The 19,427-nt window shown below is 38.4% G+C and overlaps 1 protein-coding gene across 1 annotated transcript in view; it reads left to right on the forward strand.

The window, feature by feature from the left end:
* LOC104565623 (N-deacetylase and N-sulfotransferase 4) overlaps positions 1 to 19,427 on the forward strand; it is an 80,293-nt gene that overhangs the window by 23,870 nt on the left and 36,996 nt on the right. Inside the window, exons 2-4 of the mRNA XM_088523980.1 lie at positions 4,788 to 4,875; positions 9,685 to 9,839; positions 18,888 to 19,073. Coding sequence (XP_088380106.1) covers positions 4,788 to 4,875; positions 9,685 to 9,839; positions 18,888 to 19,073 — 429 coding nt within the window. The remainder of the gene's footprint in view (positions 1 to 4,787; positions 4,876 to 9,684; positions 9,840 to 18,887; positions 19,074 to 19,427) is intronic.

The raw sequence follows: 19,427 nt of genomic DNA on the forward strand, positions 1-19,427 counted from the left end.
TGAAGTAACGTTGTGCCCATCAAAACTGTGAACAACCTAGGCTATTTCTGGTACTCTCAGCCACATTCAGCAGCTTCTGGGAAGAAGAACGTTCCCGAAATGTCTGCAGGTTTTCATTCTAAGTGATGGTGATTATGTTTTCAAAATGCTAGAATTTGCCTCCAAATTTAACAAGGCTTTTCTCACAGATACTAGCACTGTCTTTCACAAATACTACTTCTGTCTCTAATACTGTTATCTAACATCAAGCTTCTTCTCAAATGAGAGGTTCGTAAATTGACCTAAGCCTGCCCTTAAATTGTGAGCAAATACTAAAGGGTTTACAATATACAACGATTTATATATTAATTCATATCCCTTTTCTTTAGTTTGCCTGAAGTTTCCACCAGGTGTTTACAGAGAGAGTTCACTAGTCACCCTTACGTGCACATACTCACAGTGGCATACACTCATGTCATTAGAAACAGCCTACAATATTCATTGCCCATGCCTCACTTTCCCTAATAAAACATAGGAGATTAGGTTTTGTTGTCTCTATTAATCTGGCATCTGTCCTCTGCACCCTATAAGTCACTGCACATGCAAATAGGGGCTAATGCTCTAACAATAGTATTGATCCACACAGACCTTTGAGTTAGGAGTAAAGCCCCTTTAATTATTTCATCTGACTTTTGCTTTTTACAGCCTCTTAGGAAACTATCTCCCATGTTTTAGTGTTGTTATTGTTTAGCTTGGATCTGGAGTTTCAGTCCCCAGAGAAACACCTTCTTCCCCCATCTGGCCTGCCCATGCTTGGCATCAAAAAAATCAGAAGAAAAAGTCATTCTTTTAACTTCTCTAAGGATTTGATAACCTCTCCACTTTCCTTAGCCAGGGGTGTTTTGACCTTTAATTAAAAGGAAAATTTGTTGCCTTCCATTCAGAAGGCGGCAAATAATGAACTCATTAAAATGAGGTTAGTGTTCAGGCCTTAGAGCAATAAGAGCTGAAGTCTCATTAGCAGCTAACAATCCAGAACATAGCACATAAATAAACCGAGTATGGCAGAGCAAAATGCCTTGGTGCATTAAATTTGAGCAGAATCAAATGTTTACAGTCAATGATGTCTGGGGCATGAAGTTTTAATGTACTTAATAAAGGAAAGCAAATTGCTTCCTATTAGCCATGAAATGTTACTGCAGAAATTGCCCCAAAAAGTTTATTATGTAAATGAGTTATAATTAACGAGGACTTTGTAAGAAAATATCACTTCTGCTTAATAGATGCACCAATTATTAAGAATAAAGACATGGCAACTTCAAATCTAATTATAAGGATTACTCTAAAATACTGCTGAATGTAAATGCAGTATAAAGGAGAAACTGCATCTTGTGAATGTCATAGAGAAAAGCCTCATTGACAAAGCAAAAATTGAATTAATAAAATTAAACCCATGAATTTTGAGAGATTTTAAGCAATTAAGTTTCCTCTTTTTTATTTCAAAGAACAGCTTGAATTACCTTAAAAAAAAAAAATTGCCTAGCCTGGCACTGAGACATGCCTGTCTGACCATATGCAGATGTGCTTTGTGGTTCTTTTCTTAGAAACGGATAATTATTTAGCCCAGTATATTTAGCTGTCCAAAATTAAAATGATGGTAAATTCCAGCCATTGGTTTAAAATATTTCTATGTATTCAATGGCAATTTCTAAAGGCATTTCCACATGCAAGTAGTTTCCTTCCACTTGTGGCTTCTCTGAGCCCAAGAAGGTCAACCCACAGACCCTAAGGAAAGGCAGAGTGTAGAGCAATGGTTCCCCAGCGGCAGCAGGCACTGCGGGTTGGCACATGAGTGGGGTGGAGGAGGAAAATGAAAATAAGGCCCAGAAGCGTTTCTAGCACAGGATCACAGGGAACACACCAGGTCCTCCTTCCCCACGTCCTTAAGGCCCCCAGGAATGCTGAGGGCCACGTTTCTGCCCAGGCAGCAGGCAAACTTGCTCCGGAGTTAAAAACAAGCAGGAATTCAGCAACCCACGTGGGCAAAACGGGAGTCACATGAATTTTTCCTGCCATGACACAGTTCTGTGCTGGGCTTTTAAGGACTGTACCTACAGGAGACAAAAAAGTCCCCGCTATTTACTGTGTAAGACCACCCGTGAAGGCAGTTGAGTCAGCAGCAATTTTGTCTGAATATAAATTTACTGAAAATAGGAAAATCAAACCATAAGCACCTAGATACTGCTTGTTTTAATTAAGGATGGGGACAATATTATTTCCTGTCAACATACAGGCAAGAAGTGATAAAATGTTTAGGCTCGCTTATTTGACAATATCCTTTTAGTATTAAAATTAATTGAAGGAAAAATGATTTTTTGCTGCATATTACTTAAGTTAATATGCATATATGCAAAATGCAGGAAAAACAAGTCTTCAAGACCAAGCCAAATCCTGTTTGAGTGACAGATTTGCCCTTTAGACAGAGAAAAATGCATGACATGCTGCAGGTTATAGGATTTACATCTTAATCTTTGCTCTGTGTTTTAATGAGACCTCACTGGGATGGAATGTTTCTTGCCATTCCCCCTCGGTTTTGTGATCTTATTAAATGAGATGTGAGCATGAGGGAAATTGGGGGAAAAAAAACACCAAGTGATATAATGATGTTTGTTTCTTATATGTTAGGTGATAATTTCTCAAAGTGTTCTTTCCAACAACAATTGAGTTGATTTTGCTCAGTCCATCAGTCTTTTTCAACATACATAAAATGCTCTGTAACTTGCAAAATTATGTTTTAAAATATAATGACTCAGACTAAGCTGAGGACTTTAATGCTTTCAATTTAATGCAAATTTATGTCAGCTGGGGATTTTCCTCTGTCTTAGCTAACAGTCATGTTGCTCTCCAAGGTTTTATATTTTCATGAACATTTATTTATACAGTATGTAAATATAGTGCTATATGTGGAAAAGTCAGGAAAGTGATATAACCAACTTATTAAATGTCTGGCAAGATGGGCTAGAAGCCATACTGCTGTCTTACTATTCAATTCTAAAGCTCATGATTTACTGCCATTAAATTGCATTATTTCTTTCCCTTAGCAATGTATTTTGCTTGGAGACTGTTACAGCTGATAACTCTGTTTTATGTCTTCCTTAAAGCCCAATAAATGGTTATAATAAAAGAAATGAAGGCAGATGCACACTTTCTAACAACCTCTTACATTACATTGGCAACCTGCCTAGCACTTAGGTGAGATGCCTCTTTAGAAGGTGACTGCTGGCAAACGAAGCTTCAGAAGAGCCTGGTGTCCAACTGCACATAGCTCCAAATAGGTGTTGCAACTGGCGAGTGGTCAGTAACTCTGAAATCCCTGCCCATGCCTCCTAACCTGCTTCAGTGCAAAGAAATATCTGACAAACCGTAACCCCACAGAGGCTGACCTGTTTTGTTTGGCTCTAGCATGGAGTGGGATTGCATGGACTGGAATTACATAGGCTGTCACTCATATTTCCATTTCTTAAAAACTCTACCTCTTCCATTATTTACAAAGGGCTGGTGGTACTTCTGATCTACGGTCACAACAATCTCACATTGTAAAAAATTTAGACCAGTGGGTTAAGGAAAATGGCGATGCCATTTTCCTGTAACATTAAGAGATATTATTACTAAAGACCATACCAAATGTTGTCTTACCAAAAGAAATGAAACACTAGCTGGAGTTGGGCCATGAATAAATCAGTGCATTCATTTTGTCTTGGAACTGTGGAAGAGCATGCATATTTCATTAATAGAAGTTATTGATAGTTTTGATAGATACTTTTAGATAGAAATAGTTATTGATAGATAACGGGAAACGTTTGCAAGAACCACATAATGGAGACATGGAAAATAATGTTATAAAGTTATATTTTATAACTTATAAACCATTCAGAAAGGTCTGGACCAAGAGAGAACTAAATGCGCTATCTTACATATGTAGCATGTCCAGCATTACACGGGTTGATAGTTCAATGCAGACAGAAGTCTCTACAGAGAGGATTATCCTTAGGAGCAGTTAAGAGAAAATTTAGATAACTCATGGGCACTGAACCACTTGCTTCCCCCTTGCTGGTGTAGTATTTGGGGCAAAATATGTTTTCAAAACAAACTGGATAGAGGTCCTAAGTCTATATCCATTTGTTGTATAAGCAATATCCTTTCCCTCCATTTTGTTTAGATTGGTCTTTTCTTTCCCATGGAGGAAAATACTAAACAAGATTTAGTTTCAGACCTGAGAAAAATGCACATTATTTTTACCAAAGGTCAAAATGGGACTTTCTCACTCATACATAAGCCTGAATTTGATACCAAGACAATTTAAAATGTTTCTGCAGGTAAATTCCAAAGCTTTCACCTCTAGATACCAACTAACCTTATTTTGAGTTTTAAAACATTTTCCTAAGCTTCATTGATAACCCACATTATGAATGAATTAGTGATTTAGCATTTTGCTGCCCTGAAGAGCTGGATTCAATTCCTGCCATAGATCATGCAAATAACACATAGCCTCATAGCCCAAGCTATGAAATTGTCACAGGTTGGTACTTAGATACTATTAACAGCACTGCTAAACCATGAAATTCTGAAGGATCAAATAACGCGTTTAGCAATAGTCTGAAAGAATAAACACCCCAAATAAAGTGTGAAACATTTAACAGACCTTTCTTTTGTATCTCCTCAGTAGAGCAAACTTTTATTTAAAGTGAGGTATTCTAAAATTTTATATTTATTTTTCTAAATGCATGTTAATTTCTTATTTATTTCAGGCTTTACTAGAGACTCAAAATTTACTGCGCACTCAGGTTGCAAATTTTACCTTCAACCTTGGATTTTCAGGAAAATTTTACCACACAGGTAAGAAGGAACTTCATGCTCTCAGGTAGCTACAGTTAAATAGAGGATAGCATTTTAAATTTAAACATGCCCTTTTCTAAGCAATGCTTTGGTTCAGTGGAGCAATGGGAAATACGTTTTAGGCATTCAGGGTCTAATTTGCTGTCCTCTGAGGCAACATTAGATTATGAGTGAGGTCATATGTAGAATGTCTGGTGCTTTTCTGAAAGATGTGTAGTAGTAGATCTTAGAGATGTGAACAAATAAAAATATTTGTTAGGAACTCTGATTTTGCAAATGCAGGACAGCACAGAAGATAAACTGAGGTTTTGGCAATATTATAGGTATGATGAAATATAAAACTGAAAAATCTGTCTCTACCTCTAAACAGGCAGAAGTACTTGAAGAAGACACACAAGATTTTGTTATAAAAATAACCTGTGACACTGGTCTGTGAGTTGGGTGGTGATAAATGGAGAATTATGCAATTTTAACTGAATTCTTATACCAAGAAAAACAGTAAACAGGATGAAAAGAAATTTCCATGAAATAAATGTTAAAGTCACGCTCCTGAGGTACACACAATAATAAGCAATACACACACACACAGTTTTCCTGGAGTATCCAGTACTCGTACGTCCCCTTCTCCTGCATGTTCTCTTCTCTCTTTTGCTGCATCTCCACTTCTGCTTCTGTCTGCTGCTGCCGACTGCTAGTTGCTATTTAGCAACTTACTGCAACAGAGATGTCTGCTGTCCTTTCCTTTTCCAAATTCTGCCTCTTTCCCACCCCTTAAAACCACCTCCAGGAATCTCACCTCCAGCCTGCTCAACCCCCACGCTGGACCTGCTGCTTGAGGTGCACCGATAGAGCAAGCTGAGGAGCTTCTTTGAGGGGTATGAAGAGGCATTAAAGCAGCAAAACTTTAAGATGAGAACTATAGGAGTGATACTGGGAAGCAAAGTAGATAAGGAAAAGCAAGCAATTTTTTTTCCTCTCTCGGTGCAGGCATTGTATTAAGTCACTTCTCATATGCCAATACTGGATCACCAAGCAGGTGACCTTACACACCTTTCACATTAATATTTCACCACTAGTTAGCAGGGAACATAAGACCCTGAGAGATGAGAAAGCATCTGAAGAACAAACAGAGAAAAGTCAACCAAAATTATTTGTTTGTGTCTATCACTGTTGCTCTTAAGCACCACCAGTTAAAAGTCCAGGACATTTGCCCTTTGAGCAAACATATAACGTGAAACAGCTGCTACCCAGAAAAACCTTAAAGACTAAAGATGTAGGCTGTAGAGTATGAGAAAAATGAGGTACAGAGAGATGGAATTACTTGCCTGAAGCTGTATAACAAACCAGTGGCAGGTCTGTGATTAGAGAGCAACTCAGGAGAAAGACCTTCAAGTATTCTGCTCACTTTATCTTGACCTGCCTGTATAGTTATTTCTTGGGGAGATTAATTGGAGATATATGTAATATAGCAAAACAAACAAAAACAGCCCAAGGCTCTGAGCCACTCCAGCAGTAGGATGCTGCTTTACTGTGGCCATCCACAGAAGAGCTGGCATCAGTCATTGCAATGTCCACCTCAGAGAAAGATGATTCCAGGAAGTAAGAAAGTATGGAAAGAAATGATTATAAATTCTATAATTTAGAGTAGTGGCTGGCACAAAACAAACAACTTTCTGCAAAATCAGACCCCGCCTCCGCTCCCAACTCTTCTTTGTCAATCCCAATAGCCCTCATATGCTATCCAATTTTCTCAGCAGCAAAGCTGATTCCTATTCAGTCCACAGGTTTCCTCACCCACTTGCTATGACTGACCAATTTCAGATTTGCAACTGCTGTAGGGAGAGAAAATAGGAAAATGTGCATGTGCCTGTTCTCCTATGGCTCTCAAGGCTTACAAAAATAGCACAAAACTACTTAATGAGCTGAAGCATGTCATTGCCTCCATTAAGGGACCTGCTGGAGTCTGCGCTCAGTGATGCACCTGACTTTTTAAGCAAGCCCTTCATTTACAGGTTGGTGGTAGTGTTTTGCCATATCAGCTTAGTAGAAACCTTTCAAAGTATTCTCCAGGCAATATACTCTTTATTGACTCATTATAAATAACACGTGGAAAGGTATTCTTTAATTACTGTACGTGTGGCTTGTTTACCCAGAGAGGCTTTTAGTATAAGATATTCAACACATTTTATTAGCACTTCGAAACTGCTGTTATCGACTTTGTTAATGCACAGTTTTGCTCTCCTTTCCAAAACTTGGATCCTTTTCAAACTACAGGAGGGGAGTTCACCGTGGGAATGTCTGGCAGATTAAACAGACCCTTTCACCAAAAGATCTGGCTGTCACCCATATTACAAATACCAATTTCTGTTGGTACATCTTCATGCAATTATAATAGGGGCCTTCTCAGTCTCACTACTCATTCTTAATGCCAACACCATTCCTGCTATGCTATATACAGTAAATATAAGGCTTTTAAAAATGGACTAAGTATCTATTAGCATTAGCACTTATTTTGTATTTATTAGGTATCTCTATAAGATGTTCTCAGAACTTACAATTAAAATTTCTAAGATTATCAATACTAAATTTCAGAATTAGTTTGAGTTTTGAGCTTGAAAGATATCAAAGTTATGGTACTGCTTTTAAAGGGATTATTGATTATGCATAAACAATCTTTAAATAATTACCTCCCTATGCAAAGGGCACAGAGCATCTCACAGCACATATATGCTCACCTCTGTTTATAGGTCTATTCCATTTTACAGATTTCATATTAAAATGAAGATGAAAGTCACATAGATAATGCTGACTGCTCAAGAAATGAAAACTTTTTAATTCCTTACTTTGTCTTCGGTACTCCGAATAAGGGTTTGGCAAAAGTATTTAAAAGATGTGGACATCCATCAAATGGTCTATTCAAAGTTTATCTGATTTTTTTTAAAGTATCTTTACTTCAAAATTTCTAGAACCAGAATGAATTTTTTTTAAAAAAGTTTATAAAGAAAGTTATCCTTAAGGGCAACAAGGACAAGTTTGAAACCTTAGGGATTTCTGTTGCAGGTCTACCATTATGAGTTCTTTTCTAAACTGGAAAGTACTTTCCGTTGTTTAATCTTTGTTATAGTAAAAATAAAGAAGTTCAGTCTGATGAGTTTTACCTAAATGTACAAAGACATTAGTAGAAAAATGATTAATATATTTTTAATAGTGAGACACTTTCAAAAGATCATATTCTACTTCAAACATTAATAAGACACTGAATTATTCTCACTTAAATCTCACCTCACATGATCATAGTTCCATGTAAGTCTCCAATAGCCACTTCTTTCTTTTTAGCCCTATCTTCATTTTTCTATTTAAGAGCTACCAAATGGGATCTTCACTGCCTTCCCAGATTTTTACCCCTTTTCCTTCTGTCCTATTTGGAAAGCCTGCACTAAACTTCTCTCCTCTCTGGTCTTGTTTCCTTTCAACATACATATGCCTACATGGGTGCACATGTACCTCCTACCCTCAATAAACAAGAGAACGGTCATTCGCCAGACACCATACAGAGAAATTTAGGAACATTTCTACTCCATCGTACAAAAGAACTGCCATCTCTTCTTCTCAGCAAGAAAACACCTAACAAATGAGCTTGTAATATTTTCCCAGAGGTATTCCCAACAGTGGAGGCAACTGCATGCTCTCTTACAGCTTGTGGAGTAGTACAGAGTCAATTGATTTGGTGGCACTAGGAGAAAGTTTCAAGGCAATGCTCTTGCTGTGCAGTAGTGTTCTTCACAACACTGCAGAATAAAAACAAAGAGCTGAAGTGCATATGCTGAACAGCCACATCTACATGTTTCTCCTTCATGCCAGAGAAGTAAACAGTAATGTCCACAGAGCATTTTCTTCCATGGAGCTTTGCAAAACACTGAAAGGCTTGTAAAAAGAAAGTTATCTGTGTTTGCATCAATAGACAGATTTTGACAAACATTTCTTCAGCTGAAGCTAAATAAAAGCACTTAAATTGAAATGATGAAGAAACAAGGAATGCTGCCAATAAACTGAATGTTGTTCACTAATTTGAGGATGAAGTTATTGAAATGTTAACTTTGCCTTTCTTATTTAAAAAAGCACTGGAAACATATGTCTGCAGATGTTGGAAGTAGTATCATATCATTTCTCAGACGGATTTTTGTTGTTATAACCACTTCTTTCTTGCTTCTGCCTGAAGCAAATACTCCTAACAGGTATTTATTCTTTTTACTTAAAGACTATACTTGGCAAATGGAATATTGAACCATAGAAAACACAACATTTGAAAACCCTTTGCCATTACAAATTTTGCCCCCTGCAGATAAACTTTGAAACTTTTGAAAAGTTTCTTTACACTTTAGCACAAATTAACAAATTTCAATTTGATGAAGCTAACGTAACTGCGAGTGAAAGTTGCTTTTGGTAAGAGTCTGAGCACAGAGGTTTCAGCCAGCTAGTGCAGTGCAGGATCATGACATACCAATCCAGGTGAGTACAAGTCTATTCAGGCTCCACTTGTCAAGAGCCTCAGCTTCTGAATATAGCTGAGAAGAGCAGACAGCCCTTGCAAACTCATCCTTCCTAGAATTACTGGCTATTAATACCATACCAGGAACCAGGAGAGGCATCCACCGTTCACAATATCACTTCTGCAATGTGCTAGGGTCCATCTTCAGCAGTGAGAAAGAATGAGTCAACAGATGAGTCCAAGAATGAGCGGCAGCCTCTTTATAAGTTTTTTGTGTGTGTTTTTTTTTTTGGTTGGTTGGTTTTTTTTCTCTCTTGCAGGCACAGAAGAGGAAGACAAAGGCGATGACTTGTTGCTGAGGTCTGTAGATGAGTTTTGGTGGTTTCCCCATATGTGGAGTCACATGCAGCCTCACCTCTTCCACAATGAGTCATCACTGGTGGAGCAGATGATCCTCAACAAAGAGTTTGCACTGGTAAGTTACCAGAAGGTATATGCTATCCAAAAGGTCCGTAAGGACACTTTTCTATCTCTGCTTTCCAGGCTATTTTTATGTATCTTTATTATTTATACAGCTATCAAACAAATGAGAAGCCAAGACTGGAAGTTCAGTCCCGAAAGGGCTTTTTGTGATACTTTTGAGCTTGGGCTCAGTTTTGTCACAGCCTTTTTCACTGGCTTTCCAGCCAGAAAGACTCACCTCAGTCAACCTTGCAAGACCATAAGGATGAGAAGTAATCAAACCTCAGGTAGATGTCAGCAGACACTTTGAGCTCTTGGAAAGTGATAAAAAGGTTATCAACTTCTCAAAGCCCAGTTCAAACATCTTTGTAAGCAATGGAGATTGTTCCAGTGAAACATTAGTGCTGCATAGGATTTCTAAGAAAACTCTTGAACCTAGTGAGGTAAATGAGAAGGAAAGCTACTGGATTTCACAGTGCTTTAAGACCCAAGAACTAACCTACTGATACTTATTGATGTTTTATTTTTGCTTTTTATATTGTTAATTTACAAGAACTATCCTCACAGCTCAGCATACCCACACTCCAAAGAAATTTGAAAGCCATTTCAAGCCCACTCAATTTTACTTGGTTACTCAGCACAGCAAAGAAATGTGCAGTCTAAAAATGCTCTTTGGAAAGCACATTATGGGGTCTATGGTGAAGCACAGAAATACCAAGCAACCAATGTCGCTCTGGAGAGTGTCATGGCAAGACTTCACTACTCAAGGAGCACAAAACTAGGTGATAGCTCTGAAATATCAGGTTCTCCCCTCTCCCCAGCTCTCTGGTGGGAGAAGAGGTGCTCCCAGGAGCCGCCAGAGGCAGATGTCTGAACAAGCAGCTGAGGATTTTATTCTCTTTTTTATGAAGATTTTCTTAACAAACTCTAAAGCAGATTAAAAATAGCTTAATGGTTTACGCTTCTTTCTAGACTTGCTGCCTTCCAGGTTCCTACTTGGTAACATATTAGTATAGAAGCATTTTAGTTTATTTTTTTCTCCTTCCACAGTTCTGTTTTACCACCAGCTTTACTTTATTCCTGCCATGGTCTATTCTTGACTTTTGTGTAACCGGGTAAACTGCCTCAAAAAAGACCCAATAGACCCAAAAGAGCATTCAAGATAGCTGAGATCTTAAACACCAAAGTAATTTTAAAACAATCTCTAATTCAAAAAAGCCTGTTCATCTCTAAGCCTGTGGGAAAAGTTATCACAGTATTTTCAGCAAGCCTGACATCTCCTAGATCAAACCACCTTTAGGAGAAAAGCTGTAAGGTAGCCCAAAAATGGAGCTTATAATAGAATCTGCTTGCAGTTTCACATATAGCAAGATAAAGCCATCTCTCTATAATCACCCTCACTGAATGATGGACTCCATAGGGTGCCTATAAATAAGGAGAGAATGTCAGTGAAAAGCTGATGTTATTATAGCTTTATTTCCTGCTAACATTTGGACAGGGATTGTACTCACCTCCTAACCTTGAATCCATACTAACTGTACAATTTACTTATGAGAACATTTCTTTTCAAAAGACTTTGCATGAAATCTTCTCTGGGGTAGAAATTTATCTTCCTGATATGACAACCTTCCTGATACCCAACAGAGAGGTCCCAGCCATGACTTCAGAGTGCTCTTGCATGCTCCTCTCCTACTTTCTCTTCCCCACATCAGGTCTCCCCGCTCCATAACCACATTTTATTACTCCATCAAAGAAAATCCCTTTTCAGTATTCCTTTACATCACAGTATGGATCTAAATTTAACTTAGACATACAGAACAATAAGTGTGTGACAGACAGATTTCTTTAGTTTATTCAGTATTATAATCAGGGGTAAACAGCATTAATTAACTCTGTAAGTATGAATGGGAGGGTAATAATCTTCAAGATGGGAGGGGAAATTATACCTAAAAATACATACCAAGACCACCAATAACAATTGCTTTAAATATCTTCAAAACAGCAACTGAATTTCTGTTCATGGAAACCTGTTGCTCCTCCTTTGCTCCTCAGAAAAAAAAAGCTAATGTGACACTTTTCGTGGTCTCACAGAGAAAGCTCTAGTAAATCAGAAAAAGTGTCAGTCCACTATCTCTCCTTCAGTATATAGATGACACTGACTGGAAACCCAGACTTGACCGGCCAGGTTGAAAATGCAGAAAACAGCAAATTCTCCACTCAAGAAAATGTCGGGCTCAGGAGTAAAATTGTTCATTGTGGGAAAAAAAATTCTGATAAAAACATTCTTCTGAGTACTGGGGATTAAAGTCTAACTCAGTAACACAAGTCAGTGCATCTGCAACAAAAGATTTCATAGATATTATAGCATGAAACTACAAATATATGTGCACATGATTTTTATTGGAGCTTATATTTATACTGTATGCATAATCACCTGCCTGCAGGAGCTTAGATGTACAGTCTAGTGAGCACAGGCAAGAAACACAAGGTGCTGCAACTCGGTACTGGTTTGAAATAACCTTCCTATTTTGTATTGATAATGACTATCAAATAGAGTGTTACGACTGCAGCCTATCTCAAACAGGTGTACCACAAAATATATGTATAAAACCATTGCACACCTGCACTATTTTGTACACATGCAACTAATTCCTGATTATATACATAACTGTTGAATTAACTAAGTCCCAGATCTGCAGAGGCATGTAGCTATCTGCACTGAATTCAAGGCAATCTCTAAAAGATGACCATACATGCAAACATTTGAATAGGAGACAGCCTTTAATAAGAGCAGTTTGTTTTTTGTTTGTGTCCCTAAGATGAGGGGACACACTCAAAAATGAGGCGTTTATCCTTTGAGAGCAACGTCTGGTTGGCAAGAGAAGGTTTTTCTGGCCTGTTTCACACTTGTTGTTCCCCCATTGCTCCGGATGTAGCAGGAAGGTTCGTCTAACCAAATCCTTGTCCCCACATACCTGAACGATGCTGCTCTCACCAGCCTATTTGTGTTCCTTGCTGCCGAACTACCTCCCAAACGCCCACAATGTCCCCAGCCTCGGGTGGCCCATGGCATTAGCAGAAGGTGCTATGGTTGTTAGTAAGAGCAACCAGACGAAGTGACTGCCTGGGCAGCGTTAACACATCTCCTCAGCCTTGCTGTCATCGGCAATAGGCTAGATTGGCTGCTGAGCAGGGAAAACACTGCAAAGCCTTTCCCTTTTCCCCGTTACTTCACACAGTATATTTATACTTGCAGTTTTCTTTTCCTCAGAAAGGGTGGTGTTCTTTCATCTAGACTTCTGTCTTTTTTCCTAAAGATATACTGCTGAGCTACAAATATATTCAAAAGTCTAACCTACTAAATATTTCCAAAAGCAAGTGTCAGTTTAACTCTAGTTGAGTAACTTCCTGACCATCCAGAACTCTGCTATACTAATGTTGTTATTTGTATAACTATGAACAGTACATTCCTAATTAAGGAAAAAGATATTTATTTTGATTATCAGTTTGATCTGCCAATTTTTTTTTGCATTTTTTTCCTGAGAATCCCAAAGTGCTTTAAAGGCACTGACACAAGTAGAATATATTTTACCCAAAGCTTACTGCCCTTTGCTCAGCAATTTTTCTTCTGTGCTCATGTTAGCACAAAGCACAAGTAGAGATAGGGCAAATGTTATTGCCAGCTATGATCTGGCAAGCAGAAGGGGAAAATACACACATACAAAGCCAATCGATTCCAACCCCTCTCCAGTAAAGCTCACTTTTCCATTTCCTGTGTGTAAGGCAGCTAGAGTCACATTAGCACTTCCTGCACTTACAACTTTTCAACCACTCAGACCACAGAGAAGCCATGAGCTTTTTAATATAGCAATTAAATACCAAGAATATGAACACCGATGACCACATATCAAATGCCGTGTCCACAAACAATGGAAAACAAACAGTCTAATTTGTCCCGTTACTAATATCCATAGTTAATGTTGGGAAGGAGATGCCCATTAGAGACTGCCACTAGAACAGTTCTGTAAGTGCTCTGTGTACATAGGACAACAATATTCTACTGCACAGACAGGATGAGGTTTATTCCACCTAGCTTTTAAAGTTCTTCCTAAATAGTCCCTCTTCATTAGTGCTTTTTCTCCATGTGGCTTAACCTTGTGACAAGCCCACAGAACAAATTAGTTTGTGTGACAGGTTGTTCCATTAGATATAAACTGCCCCTTCATTTCTGTATTGTTACAGGTAGTGCTCCATCATGCCAGCACCTGCAGATAAGTTACAATAGCTGCAGTCACTCAAACTCATCATTCTTTTCCATAAAGCTTGAAACATTAGCTTTACATGATGCAAACCCTATCTCCTAATGATAACCAGCTCCTTCATTTGCTGAACTGTCTTGTCCAGGTAGAGCTTTTAAACTCAAGAAAAAGTTAAACAAGGCTGAAATACCTACCCAAAAAGTGACCCAGAAACTTACACCTCAAAAACGTGTCTGTAAAGTCTAGAACAACATTTTTGTAGGCACTGATGAACAAGAAAATTCATGTACCTAATAAAGGAAATTTTACTAAGTATATTAGACAGAATAAAATATAATATATTACAGGAAATCTCACCCATCTGCAGCAGTATTAGAAATATATCCCAGCACTGGAAGTATGCAAAGCTTATGTAATTCTTTAATTTTGGAAAGTGACATCTTAAAAAGTAGAACATTTACTCTATCAACTTCTGTGCAAAGTCAAGAAGTTTAGCAAGCTTATCTGCAGCTAGTCTTAACTTTTCATTTAATTGAATCTCAACATCAAGGAGAGTCCTGCAATTTAACCATGTGAAAAGACCTATTGGAGACACCAAGTTTTCTATGTAAAAAGTTGCATCATTTATGCATTCTGTGATAATAGCCAGTACTAAATGTTTCTATGAGGCAAATAAGTGTACTTTAAAAATCCAGAACACCAGTTCTGTTAACACAGTTGTATTTCATTTTTGTTTAATTTTCTTCCTTGTGTTGTTTTAAGAAGGATATGTAATATTTGGTTTGAATAAAAACTGTGTTTTTCTGTCAGATAACATCCTGCTAATGTAAATAGCTAGTTTTCAAACACTCCAGTTTTTATTCAAATTTCCAACATCTGCTCACAATAAAAATGCCGCAGGAATGAGAACACGCCTGCTACTGGAAAGCAGTGCTTGCTCTGCACAGTTGTCATGCCTTTGCAGAGATTTTTTTTGTAAATGCAAGCACAATATATACACATTGAACATACCGACTCACAGCCAGGAAGTTTGCATCGAGGCTCATTTCTGTTCAAATAGGAAGGTCAAAAGAGGTTAGGAATTCCAAGCAAGCCTTCACTTGCTTACCAAAGCTGATAATTGAGAGAGGCAGCTTCCACAGATTGCCTCTGCCTTGCAGCGCTTCGGTAATGGTACACACCAGTAAAAGTAAGGGATGCCTGGGGCAATTTGCTTTAAAAACACACTCTGATTCTCACAGGCTCTGCCTGTGAACACCAGGCTCCCACCCAGGAGCTGGGACACCAGCACTATGCAGTTTGCAAAGTAGAGGCAGGTATTTGTGCCCTGTGCTAACTTATAAGCTGTTAAAATATCAGCACATGGGGAGAAAGGCAGATCCTAAAGCCTTATCTCCATTTTCTTCTGAGGCTGTGGAACTGTTCTTGGAAAACTTTCCACACATTAATCACTGACTATTGGTAGCATCCTCCAAGCCTTTGCTTTTTCTACCCCTGAAATACTCATGTTATCTATATAAATGCAAAGAAATACCATCTCACACAGCTGAACTTACCAGGAAGTAGATAAAGACACAGCAGCTTCTGGAGCAGTGCAAGGAAAAAACAACACAGCTACATATCTCTTCTGCTGCCTTGGAGTTCCAGCAGCGCAGAGCCAGGTGCTGAGTTAGAGGTGAATAAACAGGGACTTCTAGACAATTTCCAAAGCTTCACGTAAACATCCAGCTTTATTTTAAAAAATACCCACACCCCAGTGTTTTGGTTAGTTTTGTATTTCTTACTATAATAATGCATAATGCTGATTATTTTTATAGCATGTTTAGTGACATCGATATTGCATTTTCTTGTTTCTCAATTACTACCTAAGTTTTACATGCTTATACTTTCAGTTCATAAATCAATCTATTTTGTTCAGCTACTAAATATAATTTTTCCTTATATTTTAAAGGCAATCATGGATAAAATTCAGTCAATTTTCCGACAAAAACCCACAAGACCTGTTTTAGTCATCCTCCTCCTATCTCTCAGGCTGTAGCAGCAATTCTCTTTTAATGTCCAATTAGAGGCACTACTGTGCAATGTCCAGCCCAGACTTTACTGCAGCTTCAGCTTACATGGCCATTTAAATTAGAATTGGAATAACATACAAGTGAAATGGGAAAGCAAACTTAACCTGTCCAGTGTGGACAGCTCTAGGATCCCCACTGGAGTATGAGAATAACAGTGCTCAGCACCAAAAGCTTCCAGGAGTTTCATGCATACACACAGATGGACAGAACTTGTTTCTAAACATTGAAATGAAAATACCAATGAAAGTTTCAAATGTAAAAATAACCTGGTGGAATTTTGTAGCAGGTTGTCTGTTAGAATATATAAGAAATAATTTACCCTGGAATCTCCAGTGTTGCCTAACAGCTTGCAATAAGTCCTTCTTAGGTTCAGTCATATGCTCCTCCTTTAGTACGTTAGTTCCCAATTCCATATTAAATTCAAGGAAAAAGCAAGAGGGGGAAAAAAAACAGAGCAACAGAAGTTGTTAAAAGAGGCTGTATGATATTTAATTTACTCAAATAAATTGAACATGAAACCGGCCAAAGAAAACCTGATTATGCTTAGTTGCTGTTTCTTCAAAAAATCATATTGGGTATGTGAGCAACTGATCTGTATTTATGCAAGGAAATATGTAGTGAACACTTGGTATTCAGAGGCTGATTAGATTTTATTGAGACCTCACCAAACATTACCTTTTTTAATTTGTGAATGGTAGGTTACCGTTTCGCCATGCTGTTGCTATGGCAATGCCAGCAGCAAATAACAGGTAGATAAGTGGGATTTCGCATGCGTTCCAGCAGGTGCCTGCTTTTTGGTGCATCATTCAGAGCAGTATTCATTAGCCAGATCTCGAGACACTTTACACTTGTTTTGATGAAGGTCTGTGCGCATGCAAGATATTATAATACCTTGAGCAGCGTGAGCATCATAGTCTACTCAGACTATTATTCAAAGTCAGACAAATCTACTCTATTAGTAAAAGTCCAGGTATTTCACAGGTCCCTTAATGTGATTTTTTTTCTTTTGTACATGCTCATGGAAAAGTTAGAGCAGAGAACGATTTAACATTTCTTGTTACACAGCTCTTCATTTCACCTCTAAACTGACTCATGCCTTTCAGGTAGGTGACAGCATTAATAAGCAGAAAACGCATTTGTGCCCAGTGAATTTTCACAAGAGTGGGTTTGGCTTTCTCCCTTTCAAGATCAGCCAGTAACCCAAGGTCTTTACTAATAAGGAACAGATAATTTTAAGCAGCTGCATTATGTGATATAAGAACAAGCACTCCCCATAGGTTTAATTTATTCTTGTCAATGAAACAAAAACCCATCTATGTAAAGTACTTGAAGATGCCCAGCAGAACCTGCTACTCCCAGAATTAAAGTAATCAACAGTTATTAGATAATGTGGGCAGGAAGGACAAAAATTACGATCTCGCATTTTAGCCATTTCCCTCTGAATATCAATTATATATGAACAGAAAATGGCTAATGCGTTCCAAGCGTCAGCAGCTCTTTTGGCAGGAGAGGGAAGTGCTGTAAGGGAGCTCTAAGGCAGGGGAAATGAGATGATGCTTTTAAAGGTTAAGGGTTTCAGCCAAGGAGCCTGGCCCATTTGCCACAAGGGCTTTGCTAGGCAGGAACATTGGGAAGGATCCACAGCCCAGCTTGTGCCTCCTGCACCAAGCCAGCATTGAGCACAACATGATGCAGGGAATAAACCCAACTGTCCGTATTCGTAATAGAGGAAGGGATTCAGCAAAAGCCACAGTGACCCTGAAAACAGGTCAGAGAGGCCCTTAACGATGCCTGCAGCAAGTCCCGGCATAAGGAAGGAAAGGCAGAACATAGCTTTTATTTTGCTGTCTATAGCTGGCAAAAAAAAGTCTGATGCTCTTTTGAATATTTACTTAGACAGATGAAGCTAATTACCTTATTTTCTCAAGTATAGCTAATGCTTCAAATAATTTGCACTCTTAAAAATATTTTGTTCTAGGGATGTGGTTATTGGACCCCATCATCAGATGAAGTTTTCAGACAGCCCACATTGAACAGAAACCAGAGGGATTAGAAACAGAACAAGGCAGAAGAGCCTTAGGAATAAAAGGAACATGCATAGGAGATCAGCAGGCTCACATTTAAGCTTTTTTCTTAATTCCTTCTGCCTACAGATAACCACCCCATTGTTCAATCAGAAGATATTTTTAAGATAATGTATAGATCATGCACATGAGAATGCATACATCTCATCACAGGAGATGAGATGAATACATATTTATGAATTGGAAAATATGTCTGTCAGTCCATTTTTCATATTACCCTAATGCTGTGGGAAAACACAACTAGCCTCAGAAGCTATGGAGAAAAAAATAGCAGTAAGGAATTCTGCTCTTCTTTTAATAAAGGATAAACCACAGATCTCAGAGCAACAATTTTTCTGCTTAGTGCCCTAATGCTCTTTGAAAACTTAAATTGTAACAGCTTATTACACAATATGTAATGAACGATAGACAAATCTATTCTGTGCAAAAACACCACAATATAACCCAAGAGGAATATTTATCACTCTGCAGGTTATCAAATTGTAACTTCAGCTTCCCTCATCTCTAATGTTTAACACATGTTACATACAAATAGAAACAAGCCTGCCCAAGGACAACAGCTTCTCAAACCCGGTGGTCTGTAGAAGGAAAAAAGGGCTTTCATTATTTTTCTCCTAAATATATTCCTCCCTTTGCTATGCTGCAGGAGCACGGTATACCAACAGACATGGGGTACGCGGTGGCTCCGCACCACTCGGGCGTCTACCCAGTCCACGTGCAGCTGTACGAGGCCTGGAAGAAGGTGTGGGACATCCGCGTGACCAGCACGGAAGAGTACCCGCACCTGAAACCCGCACGGTACAGACGGGGCTTCATCCACAATGGCATCATGGTACACTGCGCTTCCATGCTTCATAGCAATATTCCTTTAAGTGACTCAGAAGGAGGCTATTTTTACCAAACGCTGCAAGTTTGAGAGCAATCATTAAAATTCTGTGATGGAGGATTTGTAAGGATGCCAAAAGAGCACATTTGCTTCGCAGCCAAAAAAAAAAAAAAAAAAAAAACAAAGACTTTGGCAACTACAAATATAGTGCTCAAACTCAATGTACTTGTAGCCCAATCAACTATCATCTTACTTATAAATGCATATTTTTAAATTTATTAAACTGCCTAAGACCTATGTTTCAAGGTCAGGTTCATCTTTATGCATGAAGGGAATAGAAATACACCAACTGGGAAGATG

Source organism: Tinamus guttatus, unplaced genomic scaffold, assembly GCF_059628265.1.
Source record: "Tinamus guttatus ecotype Peru unplaced genomic scaffold, ASM5962826v1 Tinamus_guttatus_pri_ptg000202l, whole genome shotgun sequence".
NCBI lineage: Eukaryota > Metazoa > Chordata > Aves > Tinamiformes > Tinamidae > Tinamus > Tinamus guttatus.